The sequence below is a fragment of the Adiantum capillus-veneris genome, chromosome 19, assembly GCF_014529385.1.
Source record: "Adiantum capillus-veneris isolate H3 chromosome 19, ASM1452938v2, whole genome shotgun sequence".
NCBI lineage: Eukaryota > Viridiplantae > Streptophyta > Polypodiopsida > Polypodiales > Pteridaceae > Adiantum > Adiantum capillus-veneris.
The window spans coordinates 50,061,261-50,082,495 of record NC_140949.1 but is presented as its reverse complement, the minus strand read 5'-3'; the positions used below and the strand labels follow the sequence as shown (position 1 = coordinate 50,082,495).

The following is a 21,235-nucleotide window of genomic DNA, read 5'->3' as shown; positions in this document are numbered from 1 at the left end:
CATCAAGGTTTGTTGACATGGAGGGTTTTGGGTTCAATAGTTTCTAGGGTCACACTTGTTGTATGAAAGGAAAACAAACCATAAATCCAATATTTATGCTCACAAAGTTGGGATATCAACTAGGCACTATGACACGCTGCCTTCCATTGTTCATCACTCTGATGCGAACCTACACCAACATTGACTCTCTCAAGATATTGTTGCATTACTTTGTGGATTATGTAAAAGTCTAGATGCACACAAGTTTTGAGTGCCACTCTTTTCTCTACATCAAATACCTAGGTGAAATACATCAGCAAGATCTTCGAAGGCAATGGAGGAGCGACGCTAATCCTTACTTAGATGGTGGTCTCATACTTCAATATTTTTCAATATGGACAAGGGCCACCTCACTTGGCACTAAGCACCTCCTAAATGGTTCATTTTACACTCCTTATTAGACTACAACTAGATCTTTGCAAGATTCAAAGAATGGAGGAAGGTAGGAGAAATTAGACATAAAATTACAAGGTACTTAATTTGAAGATTGTGAGATGTCTCGGTGAAGATTAAATGCCATTCCCATTACAAACATAGACAACAAAGCAAAGAGATCAATGACGATTTTAAGTATTCTTATTATTACATGTAGTGAGTAGTAGTCACATTAGTTAATGTTCTATACAACAAGTGAGTACCACACACATGATCATTATGACAAGTATGTGGGGGGAGGTGGCGCTATTCCCCCATATTTAAAAAATCACAAAAAGATGCACCCTCCTTTCTATTAGTGCAGGGGACTCCTAGAGTTAGGAGTTGCATTTGGTAAAAGCATTTATTTATAATACGTTAACATACTATGAGAACTTGAAAGTAAATATTGAGACATCTCTTATTTTGGCAAGCTTGCAAGAACAAAATCCTTCATATGCACAATACAAAATGGGGGGAGGGGGGGGATCTAAAATTTCATCATGAGCCCCAATTCCAGATATGATATACTTGGCATGAGAAAATAAGAAACTTATGTCCATATTTACGAGGGAAGACTTGAATCTAGAGGGAAGTCATGGTGTGAGATGAACAATTCTTCTTCATGCACATTGAGCAATTTTGGGACACTTGAAGGATCAACATTGGCATTATCAAATCTTAATTTGAACAAAGTTTACCAAATGAGACATGCAAAAGGCAAACTCCATGCTCTACATATGTGAAACACCCATGAATGTGTTCCAAAAACTTCAACTACTTGTTTTGTTCTAAATGTTTCCATTGTCTCCTCTATGCTCTTCTATTCCTTCTTGCAAACACAATGTACATTTGTCCCATTGCTATCTTCTACAGCAAGATTTCAACCTAAAACACATGCTCATCACGCTCTTTGCTCACGCTAGCATATTGCAAAATTGACAATAGAATTCTATATGAAAATTATTCCAACATCTTTAGCAGCATACCTTGCTCGACATTTCTTTAGTGCTGGTGTTGGTGATTAATCAAAGTGAACTTTGACATTTGAAGGCGTTTAAAGTGTGTAACTAAATAGGTGTGCTTGGAAACTATCCAACCTTTCATGTGTAAAGCAATGAATTATGGCAAGTAAGCTTAATTGAACCTTCAATGAAGATTTACAGAAGCGTGAGTTTTCTCATTATCATGATTCTGCGCACCACATGGATAGCCCCACAGTGCAAGAAACGTTCAAGCTTTTGTAGGCTTTCCATGTAAAGAATGGGAAACTTAAGAATTACGTAGTTTGCAAAGTGCTCCTTCTGATGAAACATAGAATGAGTTCAAAATTCTCCTTTTTGGAACATTAAGGTCTAAGAAGAGAGAGAGAGAGAGAGAGAGAGAGAGAGAATGGTCCCTCAAGGACCATTTTCATCCTTGGACCCCTTAGCAATCGGCGATGCCGAAGGAGGATTGTGGGGAATGGTTCTTGAGGGACCATGACCATTCCTAGCCGTCAAGGATTCGAAGGAGGGAGGCCAATAGAGCCAACACTACTTGTTGAGGGAGGAGGCGCAACAAAGGCGAGCAGAAGTGATCAAGCACTGGCGGGAAGCTTGTAGTGGGCATGTAGTGCAGAATGCAGTTGTAGATTCCGTGTTGAGGTGGCACCATGCCATTGTAGGTGCAAAGCTCTCAAGGGCAGAACAGGTGCTGATTCTTTCTCTTTGCTTACTTGGCACACAATAATTGAGTTTGAGTGGATAGAGCACCACCACAATTTCCGGCTATTGATGTGACGTTAATCTAACAATGCATGCTCAAATTAGGATCTGTAATGGACAGTAAATGGATGGCCACTCAGCATGGGGGAGAAGGATTGTGGCCATTCCCAGCTGTGAGGGTTCGAGGGAGGGGGGTCAATAGAGCCAACACTATTTGTTGAGGGAGGAGGCGCAGCAAAGACAAGCAGAAGTGATCAGGCGTTGGCAGGAAGCTTGTAGTGGGCATGCAGTGCACAATGCAATTACACATTCCGTGTGTTGAGGTGGCACCATGCCATTGCAAGTGCAAATCTCTCAGGTGCAGAATAAGGCATTGATTCTTTCTTTCTGCTTACTTGGGCATGCAATGATCGAGTCTGAGAGGAGCACCACCACAAATTCTGGTTGCTAATGTGTCGTAAATTTGGCAGTGCATGCTGAAATTACGATCTGGGGTCAAGATGCTCAATCCCCCAATCCCGGACCTTGACAAAATGACCACTATTTGTCAAAGACTTGTGGCAACTTAAGAGAGCATATTGTTGCAATGCGGAAATCAATTGACCTTATCCTTTCATGTGATTTTTAGCAATTGTAATTGTGTTAGCAAACTCTCAAGCAATCACATGCTTTTACATTTGTGTTAAATTCGGGAACTTTTCCATATCTTGAGAGCTAATAATAATGTTTGAAGGTTATGGTAGGTTCTCAAACATCAAAAACTGTATAAAATCTTTATGGCAAACCATTTTTCATCAAATAGCTGCAAAAAAATCTTTACTAAGCTTTGGATTGGAACTGATTGATTTTTCGCCGAGTTTCCAACCAGCCGGGCAGACTTGATCAGGATGTTCTTGCACATGTTGAATGGCCTAAAGGAAATGTCTGGTGTATATTTCAAAGAGCTTTATATACAAATTCAGCTTTGTAAAACACCATGGTCTAATTACATTCTTCATAAGCGCAAATTATCCACATGTGCTTTACAAAATTCAAAAAAAAAAGACATTATTTAATGTACCAAAGCACTCTAGCACACATATGCTCTCTTTCAAAAAAGGTTGATGAATGAATGCCTTAGGAAATACTTGATCAAAAGACTCACATGTAAAATCCGCAATGTTTCATCCACACTGCGTCCAAAAGCAAGATTGTTGACAGAAGCATATTGAATGATTCGAGATTTGTCAATGATAAACAAGCCTCTCAAAGCAACACCCTACACCCATCCATACACACATAAAATCGTGTAAAGTGAACTATTTTTTAATACCCAACAATTAGAGCTAGCTGAATCAATCCTCTCGTTTGATTCCAAAGTCTATATTGCTTATTATATAGGAAGAACAGGACATTACAGCTCCCACAAAACAATACTTGTAGTAAGAGTTAGTTTCATCAAACACGGCGTCTGGAGAGATGGTATATAGACTCGAAAGGGGAAAAATAATAAACATAAGACCATCACAAAGGTTCTCCCCTGTATACGGGCTGAAATCTGAAATTCCCAAGACATGCACCTCCTTTCTACCGAAAATCATTGCGAACCAAGGTAGCATTTATGAAGGAATGCCTACGCATTTATACTGTTTCTTTTCACCATGGCATTTTCTGTCACTTCTGTATTTTCTACCCGTAGATTCTTCCCACAATTGTACCGCCCTTCAAAGCAGCCTTGAAGGCCACAGAACAAACCAAGGAGGTCCCTCATCCTTGTGGCAATCTGGTCCCTGAAGGCCTCCCTTGTCACCCTCAACAGAAGGTTCCAACTTGTTACTCCATTCTTCTCAATTCTCCACTACCTTTCCACATATAAATGGCTACCAGTTCTGGTGAAAAGAATTAATAAGGACTCCAATGAAAATGGCCAAGGCTGTACCTACGACAAGATGGTAGGATGACTGTCGAAGACATTGCAAGCGAGTTGGGGTATCCTCTTCAAGATAGCTCAAAGCTTGCAACCAATTCTCCAAGTAACGACCGTTCTCCACATGTATCGACTCAATGGTTCCCATATGATTTAAACTTTATTAATGCACATAAGGCTTGGAATCTATCTTGTATATTGTTGAAATATAATTTTAACTTGATTAATGTGCATAAGGCTTGGGATGTATCTTGTATATTGTTGAATATTTAATTCAGCAAATGCATGCACACCGTGTTTATTCAAGGGTTGCAAATGGCCAGAACACTATTTTTTTACAGTCGGATCACGATGCCCAGTGACCAGAACACCAAGATGACTAAAGACTTCCCAATTGGATGGTGACATGAAAAAGTCTTAACAGTGATGCTGAGAGGCAGGCCGAGGTTTGCAGCTTTCCAGATCACTTCCTAGGATATTCCAAGGATCCCAAAGATGTCAAGCATATGGAGGAGAAGGCCACAAAGATAGTTTCTCAACGATGGAGTTTTACCATTCACCGAGCAAATCTTTTTGAGCAAATCTAAAACTAAACCTTTAGACTTACCATCCATGGGTGCTTTGAAGGTGAGTGCACAATACAAGTTAACACCTTCTTCAGTACATTTATTCTCTCTGTCTTCCTCTCTCTCCCACACAAACACGGCATCATCTCCAGTTCTAAGCTCATGTGTGTGCCTATGTGTGTGTGTGTGTGTGTGTGTGCCTATGTGTGTGTGTGTTGGTATAACCGGCCTGTACACAATAGAGGGCGGTGCTAATTCAACTAATTGTTAACTTTACACATATCCAACGACTAGATCGTCCATACGCACACAAAGACCGACACCTTGTAGGCGCCAAAGAATGGCACCCCTTTTGGTATTTTCTTTATTCAATTAAGAACAGATGATCCGAACACGTAGATCAAAGTCTTGCAAAGCTGTCCAAACCTGGCGAGGGCTGAAATTGCAGATTTTTGACCCAATTTCGGCAACATAACGATGCTAAAACCCCTGTAGGTCAAAAGTACTTGTCTAGGACTGATTCCCTCGCAATTTAGAAGCTTTCTAGTGAGCTGTAACAGAATTTCAGTGTGCTGTAATTCCCTGTTTTTTCACTGCCCGGTGGGGCCCAGAGGACATAAAGGCATTAAAATAAAGCTGGACCCCCCCCCCACACACACACACAAAAAATAGCGTAAAAATTGATGACGTGGCAATCATTACGGATCTTCGGATTTCGCGCTGACTCATAATGTCACGGGGACGTGGCAGCTGTTAACTATGTCGTGGCAACTGCTAACTTTAGTTGTTGGTTTCTTTCCAATGATTTTTGTTTAATTTTTGAGACCCTCTTTTGAAGTTGCAAATAGTCGGATATTGTATGACCAATGTGAACGGTAGTTTCACCCGCAGACGGGAAGTGGGTCGGCACTGGAATTCGTATAGTAAGAGGATGTCTAGGCTCAGTGCAAGGTCATGTAGGTCCCCCCGTCGCACTTAGCAAGTTGGTGAATACTAGGAAGTGAACTCAATAAAGGCGTAAAGTCAAGGTGGGATCACGAACAGAAAGTATCCAACAATTGGGCCACATTGCACTTTTGGATGCGGTCCCAATGAGGATAGACGGTCAGAAGACCAATGGCAGCCCAACACAAGCATCTCCTAAAAATTAGGGAACTGCTATTTTGGGCCGTGAAATGTGTTCGCGTCATTACCTTCGGTATAACCAGGGGAACATTTTATTACTCTGCTGCAAAGTCAACTGATGCACCAGTTGAGAGATTTTTAAGCAGGAAGCCCAATGCGAGGAAATTGCATGTATGAGTGCCAAGTGGCACTTTTTGGCCAATTTACCAAGTTTGGGAGAACAGAACTCGTAACTGACTTTTTGGAGCAGTTTTGGAGGCTGATAACTGTAATTTTCAGTCATTTCTCTCCATTTTTTAGCTTCCCATGAACTCACTTAGGACCAAGGAGCTCATTTTCAGCATTTGAAGGCATCAGATGCGTGTTTACAGAGCTGTTTTGCTGCGTTTTCAGCGATACGCAGGTTTTGGCAGCCATGAAAATCTTCCCCTTTTTGCATCACAGATGCATTACAGGTTAAGGGCAGAAGAGGGGGCGCTCGATTTATGCTAGGGGGATGCTTCATTGAGAACCTGTCACCACAAGTTAAGAGCTATGGAGTGCTTTCTTTCCCTCTCATGTATAATGTGGTGCTAGGAGTGATGCCCTGCACACTACACACTGCTCTCTCTCTCCCCTACGTGCAGTTATGTGATGCCCCACAAGAGGGCTCTTCATTTGATTGATGTACAGCTGTGTGGGTTCATGCTTTTGGGCTGAGGCAACAGCCTCCTTGAGCAGGAACAGGGGTAGCTAGCTGCTACTCCAAAGCAGGCACCGGTGAGGGTCATAACCTCACCGTACAGGTGCAAATTCAGCGCTGTGTACGCGCAGAAAATTGACTGTTTTTCAGCCATACGGACGCCAGAACTCTTTGGAATCGTGCACCACTGGCAGAGGACAGCTAGGGGACTGTTTGGGGCTGAAAACAGGGAAAAAACCAGTAAATACAGCGAGCTGAATTTACTGTTTTTGGGCAGGAATCAGAGGGTTTATGCCAATGGAAGTGAGTTCCAGCAGGGGAATTGGTTTCCCGCAAGTTTTGGGGCTGTTATGCTGCCGAAATTTGGCCAAATCAGGTAGTATCTAGTGTGATACAGGTAAAGGATTCCCAAGACCTTACTTTGTAATTTTCCCTCTCAAAGTATAAAGAAATATCGAAAGGGGTGCCAATTCTGGGGCCTACAGGTTGTCGGCGTCTGCTCAGGGCATTCTAGCTTCCGAGCCGTGTGTGTATTCAAGTGTTAATTCCTGTCGCAGGTTCTCTTTGCAAAGTGCTCTGTGTGTGTGTGTCTAAAGTAAAGAATTTCAGGTGAAAGCCAAAGCCTACCGCCCCACGTGCCGGTTTCACATAACGTGGCAATCGTACGGATTTTTACTTTTAGCGTTGTCTTGCTGACGTGGCCGCCTATAGGGATTTTTGTGATTTACGCTCGCAACTTTTGAGCACCTGCTTTTGGACCAGATGCTTTTGAGTTTACTACTTTTTATGTAACTGCTTTTGAGGCCAAGGGCCATTAAATATGTGCAGAGGGCTCATTCTCTAACACACTTCGGTGAGAAGGTGCAAAGCGTGAGTACCGGCATTGTACTGAGTTCAAATAATATAAGGAAATATCGAAAGGGGCGCCAAGTTTTGGGGCTAGTACTCTCTAGGTGGAATTCCGTCACTCCGTGTCGCATGTGCTCTCTCTCTTTCAATTCAGCTATTATTGAAGTAGTAAAAGTCTGTTCAGTCTCTTCTTTTTCGTTGGCACGTGGTGCCCGTCTTGTGATAGCCTCCTATGATTTGACGAGTTTTCACACGAGAAAACTCTCCAAATTCGCAATCTTTCGCAATGGAATTGTACGTACCTGTGGGGGATTAGCAATTAGCTAATCCGGTTCCTGCTCAGAAGGCTCTTGCCTTAGAAAACGCGCATAAAACCCCCAGAACTGTACATGAGACAAAGGAGAAGGCAAGCTTTCCATTAAGCTGTGAAACTGCACTTACTACTCACACACACACACAACCCGTAGTTGCACTTATGAGAAAATCAGCCTCCGCTCTCACTTTTGAGTGCCCCCTCTTGGGATGAGCTTCTGAAGAAACGCCAGGCTGTGGAAGTGCTAGCGATATGTGAAAACGCTAGGGCTGAGTGTATCTGTGGCGATGAAGGAAATCTGCAAACGCTAGACTGAGTGAGGTCTTGGCGATGAAGAAGACCAAAAACGCTGGGGGTACTGATGGGGGTTCCTGCTGAGAAGGTGCCTGTTGAGCGGGAAGCTCCTGCTGCCTCTTCTCCAGAAAGTGCTAACTTGGATTTGCTTATATATTAACTTAGCAAAATTGCCCTACCTACTTTTGTTGGGAAGTCACTTAAAAATAATAAGTGAAAAATACCAAAAATAGGGAAAATAGGCTAAATGCACTGGAAAATTCCCCTAACTGATTCTAATGGATTCTGATTGGAATACTGATGTCAGATGATCATGTTGTATGCAACCAGAGGATATGCATCTACACTTAGTGACTGGGCATGCACGGCCTACGAATAGAATCACAAAAGTGCCAGATCACTTCTAAATCTAGATTGATTGGACTGACTGAACCCTGATCATGTTGTAGCTTGTCCACGGACACATAGGGTTGGATATGTGTAACAGACTTGGACACTCCAAGTCAAGAATCAACCACGACAGCACCAAATAACCACTTCAAAACAATTCATAGATCACAATAGATTTGCACTGGCCCGACGGAGTTCCGTGCCTAGAGATATTGGCCCCAAAGACTGGCGCCCCTTTCGGTATTTCTTTTTGTATTAATCAATCATCAAAGTACAAGAGAGCGGTTAGGGTTTCACTCTCAGACTCCGCGTCCAGATGCTCTGAGAAGTGAGGCCCTCACCACTAATTTAAAGGTTACAATGGATGCCCAAAAGCAGAGCCCCAAAAGCTTGAAAGCAAAAGCAGATTCTCTCTCTCTCTCTCAATGAGAGTCAGTAAAAAGCAAGTTCTCTTTTTCTCTTTCTTTCTCCCAAATCAAAGCGAAAAGCTGAGATTTGCGTCGCTCAAAATTTCCCTTTATTTATTTTTTTAATATTCCACCTCTGCGATTTCCGGAAATTAGGGTTTCTGGCAGAAATTAGGGTTTTTGCTGTCCGCCACGTCATCACTTTGTGACATACCCCCCTCTTGAAAGCATTGTAATCGACCGCGATTACGCCTGCAAAACCGACAAAAGCCATAAACCGTCTTAGCAGACACTGACTGTTAGTACCTACGTACTAGGAACACACATCTAGCACATGTACAAAATCGACAGTCACATCACACGACATCACAGGACATCACCAGACATCACAAGACATCACATGACATTCAACATTCATTCAGATCTTAGACCATGATTTATCGGCAATGTAGCTAGCAATCACATCTAGGTCCAATCGGGACCTCATCGATGTCCGATTGACTAACCCCTATTGCAATCATGTCTATTCGAGATCAAGTAGACCAAAACGCTGCAGTCATTTCGTCTATCAGTTCTTGCACTCACAAGAAGTCAAGAACAAATCAGTATCATAATCAGGAATTCCATTTCATAAAGTCATCCAGTAGAATACTGTCAGCTCTCAATATCCCTGAAGCTCAAAGAGACATCAGTGACTTTAGTATCAAAATCGAGGCATCTGTTGACAAAGGAGCGGAGTAACTCCCCTCTTGTGCATCCCACTGCACCAGATCTTCGGCCAAGCTGAGTTTCTGGGTTCCGTTTGGAGTAGACTATGCTAAACCAAAACATCGAGGTAAAGTTTCACAATCCGAGGAGTATCTGCTAGGTCCTCCTCCTCCATCCACTTCGCATCAAATGCAGGAAAGTTCTTGAACTAAACCAAGAACCGCCTTCGGACTTTACCTTTCTTCGTATCGTTATGTGCCAAAATCTGTTCAGGAACAAGGATCTCCTCGTTTTCTTCCACTTCGGGTTGCTCATCAGGCTCCCGATCATCAGGCACATCACCCCTAACAGGGTTCAAGAGACTCACATGCAATGCATTGTGAATCCTCCAAGTATCTGGCAGTTTCAATCAAAAGGAGACATCCATTATCTTTTCAGTAATCTGGAAAGGTCCGTAGTATCACATACTAAGCTTTGGAAAAAGCCTCTCCTTTCCCTTTTTCTTTCTTAGGCGTGCCTTCTCAAAAGTAAGAGCACCCAATCATCCTCCTTCAATTTCAAGTCGCGACGATGGCGATCCACTGCCTTTTTCTGTCGTTCTTGAGACTTCTCCAAAGTCTCGCGAACCTTGGCAAAGCCGTATCCAAATCTCGCGAATACTCATCTGCTTCAAATATCTAATCTTTCGTGCTCAAGAAGGATGGAACCTTCGCAGCACTTTCAACAATCTCACATGGCGTCTTCCCCGTCGAAGAGTGTATCGTGTTACTGTAGGCAAATTCCACCAAAGATAGGTTCTTTTCCCATTGAGTCTTCTGATCCGAGATACAAGACTTCAATAAATCTAAAATCACTGAATTGGCAATCTCAAATTGCCCGTCAGTCTGCAAGTGGAACGATGACGAGAACTGCAACTGCGTGCCAATGTTCTCCCAAATTGCCTTCCAAAACAAACTCATAAATCTGGGGTCTCTGTCGGAGATAATCGTCTCAGGCGTGCCATGTAATCGGAAAATCATCGTGACCATTCTGTGTTCTCGGGAGATCAAAAATGAAATCCATTTCAATATTTTCCCAGGGGGCGGGTGGGTATGGGTAAAAGGGTGTAACAATCCCTATGCCTTATGCCTGTCAAACTTGACCTTCTGGCATACTGCGCACAACTCTTCCACGTCTTTCTTGAGTCTCGGCCAAAAGAAATATCTCTCTACCCCTTTCATGGTGGTAGCAATGCCGCGGTGACCCGTAAAAGGTGGACAGTGGCATTCAGTCATAACCTTCTCCCTCAACGGCTGTGTAACGCACAACATAGTCTTTTTCATCAAGTAGCCTTCCCGAAGGGAGTATCCAGCTACTGTCTCCCCATCCCGTATCCGTGTGAAAATATCTGTAAAATCTGTATCTGTGGCATATTGATCGACCATATTCTCGAAGCTCCTATAATGTATCGCGGAAACAGCCAGAACCAACGGTTTCCGAGACAAAGCATCTGCCACCACATTCTTATGTCCCTGCACATGGACAATCTGGAAGTGGAACTGTGACAAGATGTTCGCCCACCGCATCTGCTTTTCCGAAAGCTGCTTCTGTGAGAAGAAATAGCGCGAACTCTGATGGTCTGTAAAGACAGTAAAATCCGCTCTGAGTAGGTAATGCCGCTAGTGAGTAAGAGCATGGATAACCGCCAAAAGCTCTTTCTTATAGATCTGTGTTGTCATCTCCGGCCTAGAGAACAAACGGCTCTCGTAAGCTATGACATGGCCTTCTTGCATCAAGACCGCACCCAGACTACGACCACAAGCATCACAATATACTTCAAATGACTTCTGCAAGTCCGGCAAAGTCAAAATAGGTCCCGTAGTCAATTTCTCTTTCAATGTCCGAAAGACAGTCACCTTTGTGGATCCCCACGAAAAAGGTACTCCTTCCTGAGTCAAGGTATGCAAACCATAGTTACCAGGAACGGGAAACCGGAACGGGAACGAGGAACGGGAACGCGGAACAAAATGCCATTCCCTGTTACGGGTACCACGTTTGAAACACGGAGCGGGGATTCGGAACGGGAACTTGGAATGGGAACGGGGAACGGAGACCTAAAAACGGCCATTCCTTGTTACTATGATGCAAAGGGGAAGCAACCTTTGCAAACTTTCGTATGAACCGCCTGTAGTACAAACACAGTCCCAAGAAGCTTCTAACTTCATGGACATTCTTCAAGTCGGGCCAATCACGGATAGTCTCTATCTTGGCCGGGTCCATTTGCACTCCTCTCTGACACAATGTGTCCCAAAAAGTGTATCTCTGGTAGGAAAAATTCACTTTTCTTTGCATTAATCACTAACGTGTGATCTCGTAATGCCTGAAAGACTTGAAGCAGATGATCTCTGTGTTCTGCCTCATTCTTGGAGAAAACAATGATGTCGTCAAAGAAAGTGCCAACAAATAACCTGTACTCTCGAAAAATCTTGTCCATCATCCGGTTAAATGTCGCAGGAGCATTGGTTAAGCCAAAAGGTTTACCAAAAACTCAAATAACCCAAAAGTCGTCCGAAAAGCTGTCTTGTGGACATCTCTCAGCGCTATCCTGATCTGATGATATCCACTCTTCAAGTCAATCCTGCTAAAGCACGAGGATCCTTGTAACCTGTCGAGTATATCATCGATCCTAGGAATCGAAAATCTGTTCTTGATGGTGATTTCGTTGAGAGTGCTATAATCGATGCACATTCTCCAAGATCCGTCTTTCTTCAAAACCAACAACACTTGAGAGCAATACGGTGAAGTACTAGGCTGGACAAGACCCTTTTCCAAGAGGTCTTTCACTGGGTTCATAATCTTTTCATTCTGTACTCGGCTCACACGGTAAGGTGGCCGATTCGGTGGCGTGCTTCCAGGTATCAGATCAATGGTTTGATCTTTAGGCCCTCTGAAAAGCAATCGGCATGAGTGTGGAGAAAAATCTTGGCGTTCTTTAGATCAGGTCAAAACATATTCAACCTTTATCCAGCGTTCAGTTCTCTCCCAAAAGAATGAGTAAGAAACTGATGTTCATCAAGTACAATCTCTAAGCCCTTCATTTATCAAAGTCGCTTTCTCCGCCCGGTAGTCAACCACGGTGTAGTTCTTGTGGTACCAAGGGATCCCGAGTAGAACGTCACTCGCGTGCCCTGAACACCCTTGTCATTGAAAACAAAGTTTGCCAATGCTCGGTGTAATGGCAACATCCCATCCGGGTGCCAGTCGAACTACCTCCGCCTGTGGCGTCAGTCTGTTGGGCGTAATTTCCAAATCGAGCCGCCAATTCCAAGTGAAAAGAAGTTGGCCTTGGCTCCTTCAAAAGAGCTTCCCGATCCTGCACTTTGCCCCAAAAGCGGCAAAGTTTGTACTTTCATCATTAGATTCGGTGCAGGTCCCACGCCATGTGGTACCAGTTCTGCTTTTCTATTTGCCTTTTCTGCCACATTTCTCAGCTGCTCTCGAACTCTCAGACCTGTCGTCGTCTTTATCATTCTGTTCTTTCTGTGCCTTATTAGGGCACTTCGCGGAGATATGTCCCTGTTCCCCGCATCCAAAGCACTTCCCCTCTCTGATGAAGCGAGCTCTCTCCTCAAGAGTAAGCTTGGGTCGTGCATCATTTTTCTCTTGGTTGCTCTTTTTTCTTTCTACTTTCATTCCCAGAAGTCTGTTCGGCTCGTTGTGTCATGGCCTCATCTGTGGGGTAGGTCAGACTGCTAGAGTGAATGGCAAAGCCCCGCTTCGCATGACTCATCAACTCCTGAATAGAAGCTAACTTCTGTTCCAAGCAGTGATCTCGGATCTCTGTAGGTAGACCCAAGGTAAACCGCTCAATCTGTTCTCTGAACGAGATCTTCTTGAATGAAGAGGCGGGTAGAAAAGAGCTCCAGAATCTTTCACAATAAGAATTCACTGTATCGCTCTTGGTCATCCGGAGATGGTTCCAAGCAACTTATATATCTCGCTCAAACTCTTGAGTCAACCAAGAAGAAATAAAAAGCCTCTTGAATTTCAGCCATGTAACTGGCACAGACTTGCTTAATAGAAGCGTGGACCACCAAGTACGAGCATTCCCCTTAAAGTAAGAGGCAGCTCTCCGAATCTTGGAGTGCTCTGAATAGCGTCCTCCCGCGAAAGCGATGTCAAACTGCTGAAAAAAAAAACAAAGCCTTCGAAGCATCCGAGTATCCTGAAAAAGTATCAAACTTGATCGAGTGGCCACCTTCCTTAAACTCTCGGACTTTCTTGCTTTCATCTTCGAGAAAGTCATACTGGTTGGCTTTGTAAAAAAAATTCTTCTTGTTCGCATAAAAGTTTCCATCATCGGAATCTGAGCTGTCTGTAGACGAGTCCTCAGTAGAACTGTCAGTCTCTGGGCGAGATGTAGCCTTCTTTGCCTATTTCTTGCCCTTTCCGAAGCTTTGTTTCTTGCTTCGCTTTTTACCTTTTCTGTCTTCTTCGCTCGAATCCGAGGAGCTAGAAGAACTATCAGAAGAAGAAGAAGAAGAAGAACTGGGTACTCCTTCAAATCGAACACGCTTCTTCTGTTTCTTTGCCTTGTCAAAAGTCAACTGACGACCCGAATAACCTGGAAAGTCAGTGCTTTTCTTATGCTTTTTGCCGTGCTTTTTGCCTTTCTTTTGCGCGTCAAAAAGCTGAGCAATCCGTGCATCAACCACATTCTCCAGTTCCTTCTCCGTATATTTTCTTGGAGGCAGAAGGTTTCTTGAGAGCGGGTTTCGGGAGTGGTATTGTGGTTCTTTGCCACTCCATCTGTACCTCTTCCAAAGAGGTCTGGTTCATATATTTTGCCATCTTCGGGTCCTTGGCAAAATTGAGTATCATCTTTGTTGCATCGCCGATCAATTGACGACGCTCGATCTCTTGCTGCTCCGCATGAGTAGCCTCGAGGCGGGCCATACTCTGTCTGAATCTTCGTTGTGATCCCAGCCCGCATCTCCAGATGCAGAGGGAGTCGACTGATCATTGCCTGAAGCCATAGGTGCCGCGGAAAAAAAATTCGGGGATCGGATTTCTCATAGAAGAGAAATCGGCCATGCTCTGATACCACTGTAACAGACTTGGACACTCCAAGTCAAGAATCAACCACGACAGCACCAAATAACCAGTTCAAAACAATTCATAGATCACAATAGATTTGCACTGGCCCGACGGAGTTCCGTGCCTAGAGATATTGGCCCCAAAGATTGGCGCCCCTTTCGGTATTTCTTTTCGTATTAATCAATCATCAAAGTACAAGAGAGCGGTTAGGGTTTCACTCTCAGACTCTGCGTCCAGATGCTCTGAGAAGTGAGGCCCTCACCACTAATTTAAAGGTTACAAGGGATGCCCAAAAGCAGAGCCCCAAAAGCTTGAAAGCAAAAGCAGATTCTCTCTCTCTCTCAATGAGAGTCAGTAAAAAGCAAGTTCTCTTTTTCTCTTTCTTTCTCCCAAATCAAAGCGAAAAGCTAAGATTTGCGTCGCTCAAAATTTTCCTTTTCTTTTTTTTTTAATATTCCGCCTCCGCGATTTCTGGAAATTAGGGTTTCTGGCAGAAATTAGGGTTTGCAGGAATTTTAGGGTTTCTGGCAGAAATTAGGGTTTCTACTGTCCGCCACGTCATCACTTTGTGACAATGTGTCACGTGACATCCCCTCCTTTTCAAAGTGAGGTACTGGTACCGAACTGTATGGCGTCGAGGGAGATCACCAATAGCATCCGGAATCTTGGAAGGGACTCTTCGCCGGCCCACTCTGATGTGTGGGTCGTGCGGTACTTGAACTTCATAAAGGTCTGCAACGCTTGCTTCTTTGGGCCGCACCGAAAGTGACACAAAGTCTTATGTGGCTCCTTCCTTCCTTCAACTTCGTCTAGAGACCTACTTCTTTCTTCTTCAAGAATCTCCATGGCTGAAAATTCCTGAAACCACTTCCAACACAAAAACATGAACATACCCATTCCATGTAAAGTGAATGGAAAAAATCTTGTCTTCGCTAAAGACTGTGTATGTACTGTAGATGAACATAGAGACGGAGTGACAACCCGTTCATCAAACACATGCAAACAAAGAGATCGAATCTTTCTTTTATGATCTAAAGCAATCAATTGTGGCAATTCGCAACGGAAATGCCCATGCTTGGTGCTCATACTTTCATGTGCTCGTTCGGCAATTGTGTCATGCCAAGGAAGAGACATGGAATGTGACTTCCTTACATGCATACTTTTCAGCTTTTCATGAAAAATCCGCATACATTCGTGCTCATCCATGAGAGAAACGTGCTCAACATACAATATGTCATGCCTAGGAAAAGGGATCACATAACGATGTTGACTAAAATACGGAAAACGATCACGAATGAAACATTCGAACAATACGTGCGTATCAATCATGCGAACACATAATACTTCCTGTGAGGGTTCTTTGGACCTAGGCTCGAGAGCCAAGATCGATCCTTCCTGAATGATCGAATCGTCCTTGTGATTGATCGAATCTACAACGAGGTTAGTTTCGCTAGAAAAAAGCATCAACTAACACATCATCCTTGTGAACAATCACATCATCTTTATGCAACTCATCATGCATGTGAGAAATCACATCTTGATCATGCAAATCATCATGCTCGTGAGAAATCACATCTTGATCATGCAAATCATCATGCTTGTCTTTGTCATCCAAATCATCATGCTTAGCAATATCATGCAAATCATCATGCTTATCTGTGGCATCCAAATCATCATGCTTGTCATTCAAATTATCATCATGCTTCACACAATCACGCAAATCCTGTGTGTCATGCTTTGGAGAAGAAGAGACTGAGAGAGTCTCCTTTTCCCGAATCTCTTGCATCTATGCCTGAGCTTGAGAAGAGTCGCAAGAACTCTTCCCTTCTTGCTTTGATCTTGCGATCAAATTCTGCTTGTCTTGCTTTGTTCTCTGCTTGTCATTCTGCTTTGTCTTCTGCGTATCTGCGTTCCATTTCTGCTTTTCTTTCTTTACATTCACGATCCAATTTGGCTTGTCGTTCTTTCGCTTCCAAGCGTGCTTGCTCGTGCTCACGCGCTATGGCTGCCATTCTTGCGGCATTTCTTGCTTCGCGTTGTAAATTTTGTTTCATAAACAACAGCTCTCCTCCATTGGAGTTAGTGCAATCGGTGTCGTAGATGGGGAAGGGGGAGGGTCGGAAAAACCTCTTCGTGGGGAAAATTCTTCTTCGCCTCTCTCATGCTCATCACCTCCAAGCGAAGTATCCATTCCACTTTGAGTGATGATCATTCTGAAGTCGTGGGTTCTTCTGGGTTCTTGTGGTCTTGGGTTCTTAAGTTCACGAGGAACTTGGGTTCTTGGGCCCTTGGGGTCTTGGGTCTTGAGGTTATTGAGGTTTTCTTTCGCTTGCAAACCGTGTTTGAAAAGGATCTTCTCTTTACCCGAGTTCTACTCCTTTCCGCGGGCCCACCCTGTTGGGGTGTAGGCCAGGTGGCCGTGGGAAACCACTCTTGTACACTTGATTCTCACCTAATCAATATAGGGAGAAAAAGAGGTAGAGTTGACTCTTCTCTTTCTTCTCCACTAACCCACACAGTGGCTGCCTGTGCATCTCCCCCTTCCCCATTTCTCTTCTTCCCCTCTCTAGCATACACACTCCGTACACCCACAACAATTGGTATCAGAGCTGCGGCGACGAACCGCACGCGCGAACGCTCTTCGACGATCGACTCGGAAGCGATAGAGCTCGCTGGCTATGGCGAAGCTCGGAGCTTGTGCTTGAGCTTGGCGGTGACAGCGGATCCGGCACAGATAAGAGAGATCGGGCAAGGTCGACGGTTCCCGGCTTCATGACGTGTACAACGACTCCATCGGAGAGGGAGTCTTGGGATTTTTGAAGCTCTGCAGGAAATTTGGCAGATCTATGTTTGCAAAGCTTGGCTTGGAAGAGAGCCTTGCAGGCTTGAGCATCAAGTGCTTCAAGGAATTGAGAGAATCGAGAGCAGGTTCTTAGGTTCTCAGAAGGGGTAGTCCGAGCAGAAGCTGCACATCAAATCGAGACCAAGGTCAACACAGAGAGTGGATCTTGGTGTGAGAGCATTGCAAAGCTTACAAGTGTGTGTACACACACACACTCAGCGTCGAGGGCAGCAATGTGACAAGCAAGGAGCAATTGGGGGAAGTCGAATCGAGGCTCCATAGGAGCTTGGAGGGAATTAGCAAACAATGATAGGGGGAGAATTTAGTAGATCCAAACACTAGAGCATCATCGGATAGGACTGCAGTGAGTTGGAAGCTCATAGGAGAGAGAGTGTGTGCAAGCCGAAGCAGCCAGGTATCGACACAGAGCAGGAGCCCGACGTGCTCGTGAGCCTGCAATACAATCTAAGGCATTGATTATTTTGGCGGGTAGCAAATCGACAGTCAGGCGCTCAAAGAGCGAGTAGAAGGGGGCAAGCAAAGCTGCAGCGCTGCAATCGAAAGAACCACGAGCTTGGTTGTGTGTTTTAGCGCACACACACACACACACACACACACACACACACTCAAGTCTCAGTGCCCAAGTAGGCAACCGATTGCATTTGGCAGAGCTGGGAGATGGACACTATGAGCATTTGAGCATTTCGGGGGCATAAGGAGATAGCGCAGGGCAGCACCGAGAGGCCAAAGCATTGACAAGCTTGACATTGAGCCAATTAGGCAGCGGGCAATCTCAACAGTGGGCAGAACCGGGCAGCAGTAGGTGGAATCGAGCCAAGCATGGCCGTGAGCAGACTCGGGATACAAACACACACCCATAACCCCCTGTAACTCGTCAGATTTGACTGAGGAAGCCATTTCGTCGGTTTTGGCAAAGCTCGACAGTGAGACAGTGAATTTGAAATTAATTTTTTATTCACAACTCACACACATTATTTGTGTGCAAGGGGCTATTCCCGCCCAAGGCCCTCGACACCCCGATCATCCCGACCACAGCCTTGACCCGGCTTGGACCTAGGATTCAGCAGAGCTACGAGGCTCGGAAGAATCAAGAGAGAGAGAGAGAGAGAGAGAGAGAGAGAGAGAGAGCTTGACACCGTGCTTGCGAGCGAGCACAAGCAACCGAGTCCGACAAGTTGAGAGCAATCTTCACAGACCGAGCAAGATCTACGATCAATACCAATCCGACTCGGTGACCGCTCGAGCATTGGCGTTTTACAGCTACTCGGCTAGCCACTTCCGCCCGGCGGCGGAAGGCGACATCGACATCGACACCGCTCATGCGCACCGGCTCGACACTGCTCATTACGGTGGATCTCCGACATCCGACCCAGACACCGGGCGTTTTCCCAGGACGAGCGCGTTCCCGCGATCAACGACCGTGCTTGCGACATGCGCGGGTGAGGTACCTCTATCATAGAGGAGTGACACCCGGCATTGGCACCGAGCGCACCGATCGCGCAATACGACAGTTTACGGATACGACACCTTTGGCGGCTATTCGACTAGCATATTTCTGCCCGGCGGCAGAAATCGGCACATAGCGACACCGACACGCAGGTTACAGGTTACAGGGGGGTTTTTCAGCCCATTCACTCACAGATTCTCCAGGTTACCAGACAGCGCTTTCACAGGCGATTTGGCAGTCATTTCGACAGCAGATTCTCTGCGGACACATGCGTTGACAGATGCATTTTGTTGTGAGCACACATAGTGCTACTGAGCTCTTTTGAGAGCAGATATCCCCGCACGGATCACTTTCACTGCATGCAGCAGTTCTTGGCGTCTGTTTGAGCGCGGTTTTACTCATGTACGTTGAGTTGCGGACACTGCCCACTGTACTACGTGTGGAGCCATTTTTGGCTATTTTGGCAGTTTTTCCCGGCCGTTTCTGAGACTCGGACCGGAAGAGCCCTTTCTGAGACTGTGGCTAGTCCATTTGTGTCTACATTAGCCTTTTGGAGGGTCGATAGCGTGAGCTTTTCTTTGAGCTGGGGTGTGCTCGAATGTTGAGACACTTTCGGTGATACAGGTAGCTTGAGTTCCCCTTTACGATACCCTCGCCATAGGATATGTATCTGGACGGTAATTTATGCTTTTGACACCGAGTTGGCACTCACATAGCAGTTGTTTTGTGCAGCAGATGCCCAATCAGTGCAGTTGGCACATTTATATGCATTTTGAGTTGAGTTTTGACTCCTCATACAAAGGAGACTCTGCCGGATTTACTTCCCGCGAGTCATGACTTCCATTGTTGACACTTTTGAGTCTATTTCGGTTGAGATTTCACTCCCGCTACAAAGGTTACTCTGCCCAAATTTCTACAGCTTCTCGCCATAGTTTGGCACCTCTCAAACCCTCTTATCAGCGATGGCTTCTTCTTCAGAAAAGGAGGAGTATTTCATTCGGAAGTTCGATGGCAGCAACTTCACAATGTGGAAAGAGCACATGAAAGATGTTTTGATAAACAAAGGCCTCTCAGAACCGTTGAAAGAGCACGCAGAGGATATGATTATACACAAGCTCAATGGGAGCTTTTGGATGCAAAAGCCATGGCTACGATACGTCTACATCTAGCCGAGTCAGTCTTCTTCACTATCATCGGAAAGAAAACAACCAAGGAACTTTGGGATAGCTTATGTTCACCATGGGAGAGCAAAAGTGCATCCAACAAAGTTTTTCTCATGAAAAAGCTTATGAAGCTCAACATGAAAGAAGGTAGCACAGTTTCCAGTCATTTAAATGAGTTCAACTCCTTGTTCAGTCAGCTGACATCTCAGGGCTTTAAGGAGTTTGACGATGAACTCAAATCTATCTTCTTGTTATGCTCTCTACCCAGTTCATGGGATATCTTTTGCACAGCCATTAGCAATTCAGCTCCGAATGGCAAGTTAGAATTCAATGTTGTCACAGATGCGTTGCTCACTGAAGAGATTCGTCGTAAATCTCTCGATAATGCTAGTCATGGAGATGCATATATGGCTGGCAGTTCAACAAAGGCAAGAGGCCGTGACAGGAACAAATACAAAAGCAAAAGTAGAGAGCGAAATCCTCGTAGTCCTAGCAGACACAGGAACCAAAGTAGAGACCGCAATGCCAGAAATGTCGAGTGTTACTATTGCCACAAGAAGGGTCATTACAAAAAGGATTGTCCCAGTTTCCTAAGAGATCAAAAAAACATGCAAAAGGATAATTCTGGCAAAGGCAAAAGTACAGTAAAGATTGAGGAGCTCAATATTGTTGAGTCTCCCATACCTATCACTGCAGTAGAGGATGCTCCTCCTCCAGTGATGCTCATTATGCCCACAGAGATTCATCCCGAGGTGACAGCAGATGCCTCAGATGTTCTCATTTTCACTTCAGATCCCACTCCAGATGCTTTGGTAGCACAAGATGAGGGTTATGCACAGAATTGGATCCTTGATTCTGGTGCAAGTTTTCATGTCACACCGCATAGAGAGTGGTTTTCCTCTTATCCATCCATGCATGGAATAGTCAAGCTTGGTGATTCCTATGAGCTTGACATTAGGCATTGGTGATGTGAAACTTCAGATGCATAATGGCACTACTTTTGTGCTGCAGAATGTCAGACATGTGCCCAAGCTTACGAAAAGCTTGCTTTCTATAGGGCAATTGGATGATCTTGGCTACACTACAGTTTTTGGTAATCGTTCTTGGATGATCCGCAAGAACAACCTTATCATGATGAAAGGCAATAAAAACGGATCCCTGTACTCTTTGTTTGTTTCGAGTGTCGACGAACACTCTATCTATGTTGCCGAGCTGCCGTCTCCTGAGTTGTGGCATAGCCGGCTAGGGCATATTAGCCAAAAGGGAATGAAAACACTTCAGCGTTTT

The 21,235-nt window shown here is 44.7% G+C and overlaps 1 protein-coding gene across 4 annotated transcripts in view; it reads right to left on the bottom strand.

Annotated features, from left to right (window-relative positions):
* Nucleotides 1–1,606: 1,606 nt before the first annotated feature.
* Nucleotides 1,607–21,235, bottom strand: part of LOC147433992 (2-Cys peroxiredoxin BAS1, chloroplastic-like) — a 56,585-nt gene continuing 36,956 nt past the window's right edge. Inside the window, exons 6-7 of one of the 4 annotated variants that reach the window (XM_086489848.1) lie at nucleotides 3,304–3,417; nucleotides 1,624–3,070 (exon numbers count right to left, since the gene is read on the bottom strand). In XM_086489848.1, coding sequence (XP_086345974.1) covers nucleotides 2,954–3,070; nucleotides 3,304–3,417 — 231 coding nt within the window. In that variant the 3' untranslated portion in view covers nucleotides 1,624–2,953. Of the gene's footprint in view, nucleotides 3,180–3,303; nucleotides 3,418–21,235 lie in introns of all 4 variants that reach the window. The other 3 variants (XM_086489851.1, XM_086489849.1, XM_086489850.1) reach the window with 3 other exon arrangements.